The sequence below is a fragment of the Mastigoproctus giganteus genome, chromosome 12 (assembly GCF_048544385.1).
Source record: "Mastigoproctus giganteus isolate SK-2022 chromosome 12, ASM4854438v1, whole genome shotgun sequence".
In the NCBI taxonomy this organism is placed as follows: domain Eukaryota; kingdom Metazoa; phylum Arthropoda; class Arachnida; order Uropygi; family Thelyphonidae; genus Mastigoproctus; species Mastigoproctus giganteus.
Genome location: NC_143586.1, coordinates 131,086,537 through 131,100,964, shown reverse-complemented (window position 1 = coordinate 131,100,964; position 14,428 = coordinate 131,086,537). Strand labels below are relative to the sequence as shown.

General features: G+C 34.8%; 1 protein-coding gene across 5 annotated transcripts in view; it reads right to left on the bottom strand.

Moving 5' to 3' along the window:
* LOC150077431 (uncharacterized) overlaps nt 1-14,428 on the bottom strand; it is a 284,193-nt gene that overhangs the window by 132,938 nt on the left and 136,827 nt on the right. For all 5 annotated transcript variants that reach the window (XM_090386306.1, XM_090386304.1, XM_090386307.1 and 2 more), the window contains 2 exons: nt 13,561-13,644; nt 2,021-2,243 (listed from right to left, as the gene is read on the bottom strand). In XM_090386306.1, coding sequence (XP_090242432.1) covers nt 2,021-2,243; nt 13,561-13,644 — 307 coding nt within the window. The remainder of the gene's footprint in view (nt 1-2,020; nt 2,244-13,560; nt 13,645-14,428) is intronic.

The window sequence follows — 14,428 nt, the reverse complement described above, 5'->3', positions numbered from 1 at the left end:
TGGATTCAGGGGAGGTCCTTATAGACAGGAGATGTGTGAACATATCCCCAATTCACAAAGGGCGATCATGAATAATTATAGATCCGTTAGCATAACTTCTGTTGCAGGGAAAATAATGGAGTAAGCGGTTAAAGAAGTATGTAGGGCCATCTAGACAGGAATGCAATTAACTGCAGTCAGATCATGGATTTTTTAAGGATCAACGTTGTCTGATCAATCTGAGTGGATACTCTGATGCATTAACAAAGGAACTGGATGCAAAAAAATAATTTCAATATCGTGTACTTGGATTTCAGGAAAGATTTTGACACTGTTTCACACAAAAGACTTCTGTACAAATTGGAGCCATATAGCATTAAGGACAAGTTAATGCCATGGATAAAGTGATGCTTGAGTGGGAGAAGACAGAAGAGTGATTATTAATGAATACTGCTCTTTGTGGATTAATGTGTTCATTAGTGGAGTTATTAATGTGGTTATTAATGTGATTATTAGTGGAGTTCCCGAAGGTTTAGTGCTGGGCCCATTGTTGTTTTCTATATTTATTAATGATACAGATGAAGGTATACCACGCTTAATGTCTAATTGTGTAGATGATGCAAAGGTTGGCAGAGTGGTTAATTAGAGTAATCAAGGTATACTACTGTAACAATATCTAGAAACATTATGCAGACTGGCTGAAAAATGGCCACTGACATTTAACCCTGAAAAATGCAAGATACTGCATATGGGTAGCTGTAATCCTGGATTAATGTACCAACTGTGTAATACTACACTCAGGGTATCGGAAATTGACAAAAACCTGGAGCAATTGTGCAGTCAGATATGAAGTTCTGCGAGCAATGCAGACAGGCTTCCAGGACAACTCATTGGGTTTTGTCAATGATATACAGGAACTTTGCCAGCAGGGAGGAGGTGATTATCCATTTGCACAAAGTAAAGGTTAGGCTGCATCTTGAGTACTGCATATAGGTCAATGCAGAGAAGGGCAATGAGATTTTTGAAGTGAATGTAGGGTTCTTACCAAGAAAGGCTTCAGTTCTGCAAATTACAGCATATGGAGACTAGCACCTTCAAGGTAACCCGACTGAGGTGTTTAAGGCTTTGAACCGACTGAACAACTGAATCCTGATGGCATTCCTTCTCTTGCTCAGATTACACACATGAGAGCCATAAATTCAAATTTAGGAAGGATGGTACAGATTTTTTTTTTTTTTTTTTTTTTTTTTGATTTGGTAGTTGTTGGCGTATCGGCTTCTGTGGCCATATTGCACCTCCCAAGGTTTTTGCAGTACTTTGATCCAAGCCCGAGGCGGGAATCGAACCCGCGACCTTTGGGTTGCCGGGCAGGTACTTTACCCACTCGGCTAGCCCGGTCGGCAGGATGGTACAGGACAGATGGCAAAGATCAGTCAGCAGGTTGGAATAAACATCCATCTGTTGTTGTTGTACAAGTGGGTAGTTTGAATAAATTCAAGGAAGAACTAGACAAATTACTGAGTAGATGGACAGGTGACATGGGAAGTTTTTTTCCTTTTTTTTGGCTGATGCTTTATAAGCTTGTTTTCTTTCATCATATGCCATTACAAATACGAATAATAATAAAAAAAAAAGTTAGTTGTTTTTTTTTGTTCCTTCAACTAGTGAGCACATGGTAATAAACATAATACCAGTGCTTCATATACAATGCATGGCATATGGATAGCGATATTTCAAGAGTTATTTGGAATTTTTTGCAGTATTTCTAAATTTTTATTTATCTATGCCATGATTTTTCACGGAATCCCTGACGTTCTGCAGAACCCTGGTTGAGAAACACTGCATATGTACGTGGATAATATAGATGTTAAACAATTTCCAGTGTCGGCAGATGTTTTACAAAAGCAAAAGCAGCTATTTGAACACCTACCAGTACATAGTAGTATAGTATATGCAAAGATTTCTATTTTTTTTTAATGTGTGAAAATTGACTTATATGTAACCAAATATCATATTTAATAAATGTAATGACGTAACTTACTTTCTCTTCTCATACTGACATCACAATCTGGACAATACCATTCATGCAATGGAACGATATCAAGTGGTGGGTCTAGACATTCACAGTGATAGCCCAGGTCACATGCATCACAAAGAAGGAGATGGTCTTCACGATCACTTTGACCACAGACTTCACAATATGTAGGACTTTCATCATCATCTTGGGTAGCAGTTTCTTTACTTTTACATTTTTCTATAGGAATCTAATGATAATGCAATAAATATAATTTTGTGGCATCGCTATTTTATTTAGTTTATTTAGACTAACTTTTTTTTTTTAATTTTATGGTGTCAAGCATAATTATTATCAAAACTGCAAACTGAAATCTTTGATACCAGCTTTTGTGAATAATACCAAATATTCCCAAATTTTTAGCACTCTAAAAAAGAAAAGAACAATAGTAATAAAAAGATCTTAAGAGAGAGAGTTTGAGTCCTTGCATGTATAATTACTACTCAATAAAACTGTACCATAATTTCATCATAAAATGTCGGTGTTCTTTGAAAAGTGCTATTACAAGTTTACATCCAGCACAGACATTACCGTTTGTGCTTGGGAATTTACACAGAAACAAGAGCAAGCATTCCACCATAACAACCAACATTCTGTAGAAATAACAGCATAAATTTCACAGCCAATTCTAAGTTATTCATGAAGAAATTAATAATGATATTTTATCACTTGAATATTTGGTAAAAAGGTAAGAGGTTTACAGATAACACAAAACAATTTTCTCACACTGCTCCCTCAATATTGAATGCTAAATTGACTCTAGGGTAAAACAGATGAAAAATCACAGAGAAGTTTAACACTTTCACTACAGAGTGTATTACGCAACATACTCACAATACTGATACATTTGCGAAACATGTATGAGAATCATAAATTTATTCCCCCCCCCCTTTCTCCAGTTCATGTAATTAGATATAACTAAACACAAATAAAGATATTAATATTAAAAAATATATATTTTATTATAAGAAATACATACCTAACAAATATATATTGAATATATACGTAACACAAATTCATGTAAAATAAAAGAATATTCAGTTCTAATAAAGCAGGAAACATTACTTAAAATTATAATCAACGAAATAGTCTACTAAAAAGAGTCCTGGGAAAGTTCAGCATGCAATTCATTCATAAATAGTATTTTTTATTTATTTTTTTCAATTCTTGTATATCCATTCCTCTTTATTAGGTTCAAATATACACTTTTTTCTGTAGCCTTTATTTTGTTGCCTCTTTCTTCTTTTTTGAGATTAGAAACTGTTTTATGAGTTCATGATGGAATTCAGAATGATATCTTAATACTTGAATATCTTAAAAAGATAGGAGTTATTCAGCAGTAAAATCTGAATGATATCAAGCTCAATTTTTTTTTTATTACATGGAACTGTTTGCAGAATAAATTAATATTTGCAAAACAGTTCCACCTGGCTCTGCCAACATGCACATTTTAATGCCATATCTGTAACATTTTCCTTTGATACTGCTTAAAGAACAGACAATAACTATATTGTCTTATCCAAGGACAGCTCTTTTTCAGCTGCATTCATGGTATTTAGTTTCATGATGAAATAATACTGGCCAACAAATTTAAACATTTTTTGTTCCTGGAAGGGGTTTCACGCTTGTATCACATACCCTATTCACAATTTTAGTTTTACGCAAGAGGTTTGTGGACATCACACATATCCAAATAAGAATTCTCTTGGTGGCTGTTAGTATCAGCCCATTAATGATAATTTAGCTGATTAGAGAAACTATGTTCTAGATTACAGTTATAGAAACCTTGCCCTGCAGAAACAGCTTCAACTTTTCAAATATCCACCACCAATGCTTCCCCCCCCCCCATCTCCAACAATCAAGAAATTCTCCAATGGGGTAATATGGGGAAGAAAATTTTATTAAATTCAAATCCTTCTAAAACTCGGTTCTGTGAAAAAAAAAAAAAAAAAAAAAAGAGTAGAGGCATCTTTGATCTCACACAATTTATAGACAGGATTGCATATCTCTATTAGGGATTACCTTGACTTCTAATACCTCTTGGCAAATGCAGATCACAAATACTGCTTCCTTTGCATAAAAAAACAAACAAAAAAAAAAAAAAAACAACAACCGGGTTTTCATTTTTACTCTCAATGTTACTTTTTCTTCTAACAACTATTTACCCTGTAAAATCAAATTTGTAGAGAGTAAGCATTAGTTCATTCAACAATTAAGTCAGGTGGGGATATATCTGCAGCAATTTTTCTGAAATTTAGTTAATAACTGTTAACAGGGCATCTATCTAGCTTTCTTATGAAATTTGGATGCTGAATTAGATACTATTAGTTACTTCCATTTTCAAAGTTATTTCAAATTTCTTGTGATGTGAAGTCAGCAAAATTTCAAAATTATGCATATTTCAAAATGTGCACATTTTTGATTATGTACTGAAGGTAAAACATACACACACACATGCAATATAAATATTACATATATAAATTAAAATAGGTCTGTAAAACCTGCCACCTTTGCAGACTGAGAGGTGCTAAATGTTAAAATTTTCCAGATTTTAGAGAAGAATATCTAGTGGTTGTGCAGTTTTAAAGGAGCACACTTCAATGAATATTAAGCACAACTGAATTTATTTACATCTGAAAAAATTTGACTATCTTGTCCTTTTATCTGTTTTTACAAGCAGGATTTAAACTGTATGAATATTGCAATGTTCTGAATTCTCACAGCAGAGCAAAATTGTGTTTTGTAATAAGTTGAGCTAGTGCTCCATTAGTTTCAACAGACAGTTAGAACTACTGCAACTTTTAAAACTGATTTTTGTATACATGATAATTCACATTGAAATGCACTGTGTGTTATCACTAGAGACCACCTACTATCAGATGAGGGTTAAGTTAGTTCTGAAACAGGCTATCATAGCAGTCTCATCTTTTAGTTTTAGTATTAGTATTAGCAATGGCCACATGGCACAAGGAAGCCTATGGCTTATGCTGCACCAGCCAAAAATAATAATAAAATAAATAAATAAATAAATAAATAAATAAATAAAATAAAATAAAAAGAAGAAAATTGAAAAAAAAAAAAAAAAAAAATTAATAAGAGAAAAAGAAATAGACAACCTATGCGTTTCACTTCTCCTGTAGGTAATTATCCAGCTGACCTTTGAATTTCCACAAAACTGTCCACCTCTACCACCAATGTAGGTAACTTATTCCAGTAATTTATAAATCGCTGGCTAAAATAAAACTTCTTGCAACCCAGTCTAAACACCCCCCCACCCTCATAACTTGTAATTATAGCCCCTAGAATCATTTATAACCATGAAAATTTCGTCCTCATTCATTTTACTTATGCTTCTCAGAGACTTAAACACCTCAGTCGTCTCCTCTAAGGTGCCTATTTTCCAAGCTCTGCAACCCATAAGTCTTTCCTCTATGGACACCCTTTGGCCGATCTCACCAGGCAAGTTATCCATTTTTGGACCCTTTCAAGAAGCACAATGTCTTTGTTTAGATGCGGTTTCCATACACACTATTCCAAGTGGTCTAACAATAGCCTTATATAATGTGATTATGACGTCCTTATCTGTACTAGTAATTGTTCGATAAATCATTGATAGGACACCATGGGCCTTCCTTGCAACCTGTCTATAATGCTCAGAGAACTTCATGTCTGACCGTACTGTAACACCCTTTCCTCCACTACCAGCTTTAGTTTGACTCCACCAAGTGTATAAGATATTTTGGGGTTACTGTTCCCCAGGTGTAATACCTTACACTTTGCTGGATTAAACATAGCTGCCATTTTTCTGACCATTCCTGAAGTCTGTCTAGGTCACTCTGAAGAAGCTCTGCTTGGCAGTGATCATTAACTACTCTACCTATCTTTACATCATCTGCAATTTTAGACATCCCACCCTTTATCCCTTCATCAATGTCATTTATGAAAATCTAAAACAGTGGTCCTAATAGTGATCCTTGGAGAAGCCCACTTCTTACATCAACTCAATCTGAGGAATAACCATTTATCACAACCCTCTGCCCCTGTGCAGGTGGATAGCCATCCTGCTATTCATCTAGGGATTTTTCTGTGATTCCAACCTGTTCCAGCTTATAAAGTAACTGCTCACATGGGACTGAATCAAATGCTTTGCTGAAATACAAATAAACAATATAAAAATTATTCCTTAAATTCCAGCTCATGAAGCTGGATTTAAGGAATAATTTTGACAGTGATCCTGTCAAAATGGCTAACCAGATTTGTTAAATATGATTTTCCCTTTACAAAACCATGCTGAGTATCCTTCAGAATTTCATTTCTATCTAAATGATCCTGAATTCCACCTTTGATCACTGCCTCCGTGATTTTCCCTACTACTGAAGTTAGACTGACTGGTCAGTAATTTCCCACTTCACTCTTAGAACCTCCCTTATGTATTGGAGACAGACTGTCCTGCAAGCATTATTGTTGTTTATTGTTATTTGTTTTTTAGGAGCATTAGCAACTAAGGCCATATTGCTCCGGGGATATGCGGTGGTCATTCCCTGACCTTTCCGCATCCTCCGTATTTGGTGGACACGGGTTCGAACCTCGGGTCTAATCAAGAAGCGTGTGCTACGCACTGCTGCTCCTGCCCACCTGGCTACGGAGGCACCTCCGGCAAGCATTTTAAAAAGAAAGAAGTGTCACTCTTTTTTGCACGGTTTCTTAAAGACAAATGTTATTGTTTCTAAGATTGCTTTGTTAATACAGGGTGTCTATAAATGGTGGGAACACCTTCAATAATTTATTACACATGGAGCATGAGAGATACCATTTGCTTATTTATACCAGGTGAAAGAGAAAACATGAAAGTTTCCCAGTTGTTACTGCCGAGATGTGTAGTTCCATCATTCACCACCAGTTGGCATTACCTGTCATACCGCTACCACTGTAACTGGGCAATTCTACCTCGATATGCTGTAGCAATGGTTGATGCCTCAAGAGCTTAAAATGCCGAAAGTTAAGATGGAATATATGCACTTTAGTCAAAGCTTAAATAAAACCGACACTCACCCCATGATCCGTTTAGTTGCATGAATTATATATATAAAGGGGGGGGTTATGAGAAGATCTCAGATTAAAAACTAAAATCATAAGTTAAAAATTAAAATTAAGCTCAGAGGAGTAAGAGGTGCACTGCATCATCCTCTAGTTGTCATTTTTAAATCTTCAGTTGGCACTAGGGAAAAATGCATTTTTCCTTAGTGCCAACTGAAGACGTTTTTAACGAAAGTCTATCATTCACGACTATTGGCCTTATTCTCATTTAAACATAACTTTACTGTTTTATGTTTTAAAACTGACAACTAGAGGATGATGCTGTGCACTTTAACCCAAGATTTTTAACTTATGATTTTAGTTTTTAATCTGAGATCTTCTCATACCCCCCCCCCACATTTTTTTTATATAATTCATGCTACTAAACGGATCACGAGGTGAGTGCCAGTTTTATTTAAGCTTTGACTAAAGTGCATATTTTCCATTCGGGAAGAAGTGGTTACTTTATTTACCAGCAAGACAGGAGCCCTCCGCCACTTCCATAATGACGTTCGGGCCTACCTTAACACTGAGCTACACAAGCGCTGGATTGGATGTGCTGGAGAAAGGGACAAAAATTTCTTGAAATGGCCGCTGAGATCACCAGACTGAACTCCGTGTGATTTCTTCTTGTGGGGCTACATAAAGGATTGTGTTTATGTACTACCTTTGCCACATGATGTCCATGAACTAAAGCAGAGAATTGAAGAAGTTACCACCACGGTCACACAGGATATGCTGGACAGGGTATGTCAAGAGTTTGATTACCGTGTGGACATTTGCTGTGTCACACGTGGTTCCCACATTGAATCATTGCGAAGTGATGTGAATTAAAAAAACTTTGACATTTTCTCTTTCACAAGGTATGTATATGACACCACTGATATCTGTCCTAGTCTTTGTGCAATAAATCACTGAAAGTGTTCCCACCATTTATAAACACCCTGTATATCCAAATTGTAAAATGTTAATTTCAATTTTTTAAAATCCAGCAAATGTGCTGGATTTTAAAGTATTCCAGATTCTGAAGTGCTGTATTTTACAGAGTATATATAATAATAATTGAACAGAAAATTATTAATAGATGTGTGACTATACAGACACTTATACGGTTATAAAATATAAAGGAAATAAAAGTAACACCAAATAGTTAAAGTTAATTGCCTGGGGATAAATGAATAATTTAATAGCTTCAAAAAAAAAAAAAAAAACAATGCGGCTGAAATAAAAGAATTTACCCAGCTACAATGATGTTGGGATCAAAAAATGTTGAAGTTTGCCATAGCCTAAAAGGTTAGTTTATTTGCTTGCTTGAGAATTTTTTTTGGGTGCAATGCCTTTTCATTTTTTAACCTGTTTTTACCTTCTTTCTCTAATTCTCCAAGAAGAATCCTCTGAAGTTAAAACAACATTCTTGCCTTTTTATCTAGCCACCATTCATACAGTTAGATGAAACTCCATTTATGACATTTTAGATGTTCATTTCCTTACAAAATGTTTTACAGTTGGAGTCTGGCTATTATTTGCAGCAGTAAGGGGAAAAACAAACATCCAAATCAATGTGTTATTTTCTGATACTCTCAAAATGAAAATATTTATCTTTACAGCACTGTGCATATTTCATTATCTTGTTTATTTCTGTAAGCTGATGATAACTCAACCAGTATGATCAGTTGTCATCAGCTGTTTCACTGGATGTGTAAACAAAAATACAGAAATGAGGGCAATGTTAATCAGGTAATACTTGTACAATTTTTGGAAAATGTTTTTTTCATTCACCAGTTTGTTGTTTTTAAAATAACTCATTTTAATATCTAAATAAATATCTAAGTAATTACACTATCTAATTATCTTTACCTTATTATCTAAATAATTTGTTATGATCTATTTTGTATACTTTAAATTTGACTTGCCTTTTATCCAGAATAGAAGACTGTTTATGCCTTTGGCAGCAGGCTCTTTGTTAGCGCTGAATGTCCCATCGATAAGACGTGTGTATTTGCCCCCCCCACCCAAATACACACGTCAATATGCAATTGTGAAGGAACTGAGCTGTCCTTTTTTTGGAAAATAAACAAATGAGTGAGACTGTTTCTCTGAAATGAATTTTCAGTCATTCACCTGACAGTAGCCTTAACCACTATCCATTTCAGTTGTGCTAATTAATCACCTTGATTCCTTTCACTTCAAAGGAAAATGTACCTATGCATATATCTGCTCTAATATTCCTTGACAGAGACTACCTACTTTGGAATCTCATCTGGTTTAAAACTATCCATCCCATTCTGTCAAATTCATCTGTTGTCTCTACTACTCTTCCAACTTGAAACTGACTGAACTCTACTCACTAAGAACTGATTCCCCTTTCTATGAAACTTGACTTTCTCCAGTCTAACTTTCTAACATGCAATTTTCTGAGGCTTTTCCAATTATTAATGACCTCACACTCACATACCTACAAGAATACCAGACAATCCTAATGGCATACCTAAACACACTTGATGTTTTTCTCATGGACAGCCCTTCAAAGTACCACAGTCAATGTTAGTGACTTTGTATATACTTTGAAGGTGACCTTTAGGCACCTCAGTTCACAATTTGATAATGGTCTCTTCTCTAATGGGGCCTCTCTTGCTCATGGTCATTCCCAGCCTTGTGTCATTTGGCATTACAAAAATGTAAAATGGGATGACGCATGATTTCTATTCCACTTTTCCTTGGTTGGATTAGCATTTTAAATCTTCCAGTTTTAATGTTTGATCAGATGAAGGCAGCAAAATTATTCTTGTAAAGAAGAAATCCATTAATCCTCATTCCAACCCAAAATTTGTGACCTTTGTCTAAACCTTGGTTTTCCAATAGATGTGTTAAGGCTGTAAATAAAAAGAAAGAAGGGAAAAAAAAACAAAAAAACAAAAAAAAAAAAAAAAAACAGTACATTGCACTTAGATTGTATTCAAATCTCAAGCTTTACCTTCTGCCTACAGCAAAGCTCACAACAGTCATAAAACAATTATTAATCGATATCAACTTGATTTTTAATTGACTAAGGGAGCTTGCTTCTTTTCCAAATGGTAACAAGCTTTTTGGGCAGCAGGCTTTAATCCACCTATACCTCTGCTTCTCTTACAACCTAATAGTCTTATTGAACTCTCAGCTAAAGACAGAGACAACTTACTAGCATCTCACTTTTCTTCTAATACTGGTAGAACTAATAGACAGTAAACTTAAAAGAGCAAACGTATCTGAAAAAATGTATAAATTTCTCTCAAAACTTTGTCATTTATTTCACAAATATATGTGGTCTCAGTTCCAATCACAGTGAAGTCCATTTGCACCCACAGTCTGCCATGAGACATCACTTTTTCTGGCAGAATCCTTAACCACTACCCACCACAGCTATCCTAATTATTTGTTGTACAATTACTTTCACTTCAAAGGTGGGAACTGTTGTCTTCTCTGATATTTTCTGTGAAAGTATTAGTAATCTGCAATCTCCTCTGGCTTAAAATCTCTCTCTCTCTCTCTCTCTCTATACCTCATACTGTCGAATTCATTCAGAATTCCTTGACTTCCTTTCTTTTAAAGTCAACTTTCTCCAATCCAATGTTGCTAACAGTGAGATAATTTTACTTGGAGATGTTGAGGCTTTTGCTTTTGCAATTACTAATGACTTTGCACAATTGTTCATTTACCCACCAGGACCCCAAACACAAATCAAACATGCTTAATCTTTTTCTCACGAACACCCTTCAAGTGAGGTGAGTGGCCTTCTAGGCACCCCACATCACAACTTGGTGATGGCCTTCATTCAAATGGAGCCTTTCTCTCTTAGCCATTCTCAGCCTCGCAATGTTTGGCATTTCAAGAATGCTCAGATTGTGCCAGTGAAATTATTTTTGTAGGGATGAAATCCTTTATTCCACATTTCACTTTAAAAACTCATCCTCTGCTTCCCAATAAATGTGCTAAGGCTGTTCAAGAGAAGAACGTTGCATATCGTAATTGGCTTGTTTCCAAATCTTCAGTTTCATTTTTTGCCTACACCAAAGCTCACAATCAATTAATCAGTCCAAATTATATTTTGAACAGGCTACGAGTAGAAAACTTGCTTCTCTTCCAAATGGCAGTTGAGCATTCTGGTCTCGTGCCAAAGCTAATTGGCTGAAAGTTTTGCCCATTTATACTCCCGCACCCATTAAAACCTGATAGTTCTATTTTCTCCTCACCAATAACTCTTGATGAGGTTGGTAAACCACCTCCTACAATTCCCAGTACGCTTCACTCAATGCCCCACCTTGTGGTTTCCCATCAAAAGGATGTTGAATTTTGTAAAATCTTGAAGCCAAGAAGGTTCCAGGACCTGATGGTAATTATTTGTTTATTCTCAAAACTTGTGCTTCTGAACTTGCTCTTTTCTGTCACCTTTTTACATTTTCTTATTATACTGATATTTTTTTTTTCTTTTTGATAGGAGTTCCTAAAAAGGTTGAAAAATATTCCTATTTAATTAACATCTCATTGCACTCACTTATCACTATTCATTCCAAAGTAGTGGAGAAAACCATTAACAACCAACTCCTAAATTAAATTGAAAATGACCATCTAATCAATGATTCCAAACATGGATTCTGTTACTAGCATTATACTGGTTTATGTTAACTAACTACTGGAAAATTAATGGAAAAGTTTGCAAAACTAAAGCAGTTGCTCTTGACATTTCTAAGGTTTTTGATAGTGTTTGGCATAAAGGCCTTCTAAACAAGCTCCCATCTTATGGACTGCTGACTGTTTTTTTGAAAATGGGCATCCAGTTTTCTCTCTGCTCCCTGTTAAGTGTTGGTAGATGGCTCTCTGCTTCTAACTTCTCCACTAATGCTGGTGTTTCCCAAGGTTCTTTCTCCCACTCTTTTCCTCTTGTATATTAACAACTTTCTTCCACTGATTTTCAATACAATCCATACTGGATGTATGAGAAACTTAGCTGCACAAACAGTTTCAGCTTTTTGAATATCCACTGGAATTGATATTCTAGTGGATATTCAAGAATATCAATTCTTTAGATGCTGATCTTCAGGTCCAATGGGGCAGAGTTAACTTTATTTCAATACTTCTAAAACTCAGATCTATTTTTTATCACAAAAAGGTGTCTATTGCTCCTATGCTTTTCTCATGACACTCAGGTTTCTACACAAGATGACGTATCTCTATTAGGGATAACCCTGACTGCTAATTTTCCTTGGAATAAGAACATCACAAATATTGCCTCTTTTACATCTAAACAGAGGGTTTTCTCTTTTGCTCTCTGTATTTTATTTTTGAATAACTACCCAGTTGTACAAATTTCAAATCCACCACACCACACCACATCACACCATACCATGGAATATTGTTCAAATCTAGAGTTGTGTCCCCAAAACTTCTCTCCATCTTCTAAATTCCATCCAAAAGAGGGCAGTCAGGTTAATTAATAACCATCTCCCAAACTTTCTGCACTGTTTCAGACATTCTATTTCTGCTTCATGCCTTTTCTATAGATACTTCCATGGGCACTATTCTTTTAAACTGGCATCTATAATTTCCCCTCTCATTTCCAACTTTTCTTTTTTCTCATTTATTTCTTCAACTGCCATTTTTAGAACAACCTTCCTTCACATGTATTTTCTGAAAATTACAATCAGCAGAAATTCAAGTCCAATGTAGAATATTGAGTATTCTGGGTTCTAATACCTTTCACGTTCAGGGTTTTCATAAAAAAAACCCAGCCTTATAACCCAGCCAATACTTCATTCAATGCCTCCTGTAGTTTTCTGATTAAAGAATGTCAGAAGAATTCTGAACAATCTTGACACCAAGGAAGCTCCAGGTCGCCTCCACTCCTCAAAACCCTAACTCCTGTTCCATTCACCTTTGTGCACTTTCTTATTCCACAGGTGTTTTTCCTTCTTTTTGGAAATTTGATCATATTTAGCCAGTCCCTAAAAAGCTGTCTTTTTATGGACTGGCTTTTTTTGTCTGGTTATGCTTTAGGACCAGAGATGGTCCTAAAAGCTGAATGTTTCAGCACATATTATTCGCTTTTCTGTAAAGATTATTTGTAGATATGAGTGTTTGGGTATTAATGGTAGGGCAGTGTATTTGTCACAATATACAGACTATGGTATAATTATATATATATAATTTTTCTGGGGAGGGGGAGAGGCTTGCAGCTCTCAGGAATCCATTTTTTTTTATTATATTTTTCATGATTAATGTGTTAACTGCAGTTTGGCCTTCATCACAATTTGAAACAGTTTACCTTATCCGTTTATGATATTGGTATATGCTACACGGTGATTATTTGTGATGAACAACATATTTTTAAAATATGGAGCAGTTTATATACATAGCATTTATTAACTATTTAAAATAATAATTAAAAATGATCTTACCCTATATATAATTTTTCCTTCTAGTTCCTGTCGAACCATAATTAAATTAAACACTAGCCTGTCTACTGGACAAGTGTTCACTTTCTGCAAAACAAAAATGGAAAAAAATGTATATTTTTTAAATATCCAGTAAAATATACTAATCATATTATTCAGACTTGATGAAAAAGGTTTTAAAATAAGAAAGTATAACAGGAAATCACAGTTCCCGTTAATTGTATAAGAATTGTATTTCCATATGAAAAGAAAAAAAAGAAAAAAAATCAAAATTGTTTTAAAGTGAGAAAACTAAAATAATACATTTGACTCAGACCACTTATGCTTGGAGGAATATTTTGCTTGTAAATTTTTAACTGCAGAATAAAAAGAAAAAAAAAAAAAAAAAAATTTCTATCAATAGTATATAAGTGTATATCAACTGAAATGTGAATAAATTATATTATTTTCATTTTACTCTATAATACATATAAATTAGGCTTCAATCTGTTGTATTTATTTATAAATGACACATTCTAGAGAAAATACTTTCTAATATGGATATCCCTCAGGTTATGATTAATGTATTCCCTGAAATCAGCATTAGAATTAGCAGAGGCATATGATGCAAGAAAGCAAGTTATGTAGCATCATCCAAAAAAAAAAAAAAAAAACCTCTTCCCATTTCACGCATTCATTCACTTGATATGTTAGCATTAGCATATGCAAGAAAGCAAGCTTATATAGCATCAGCCAGGGGAAAAAAACAAAACAAAAAAAACCCTTATTTCACCCATCCACTTGCTCCAAATGTATGTCAAGTTCTGCCTTGAATCTATTTAAGCTATCAACTTCTACAATGACTAATGGAAGTTTGTTCCAGCAATCAACC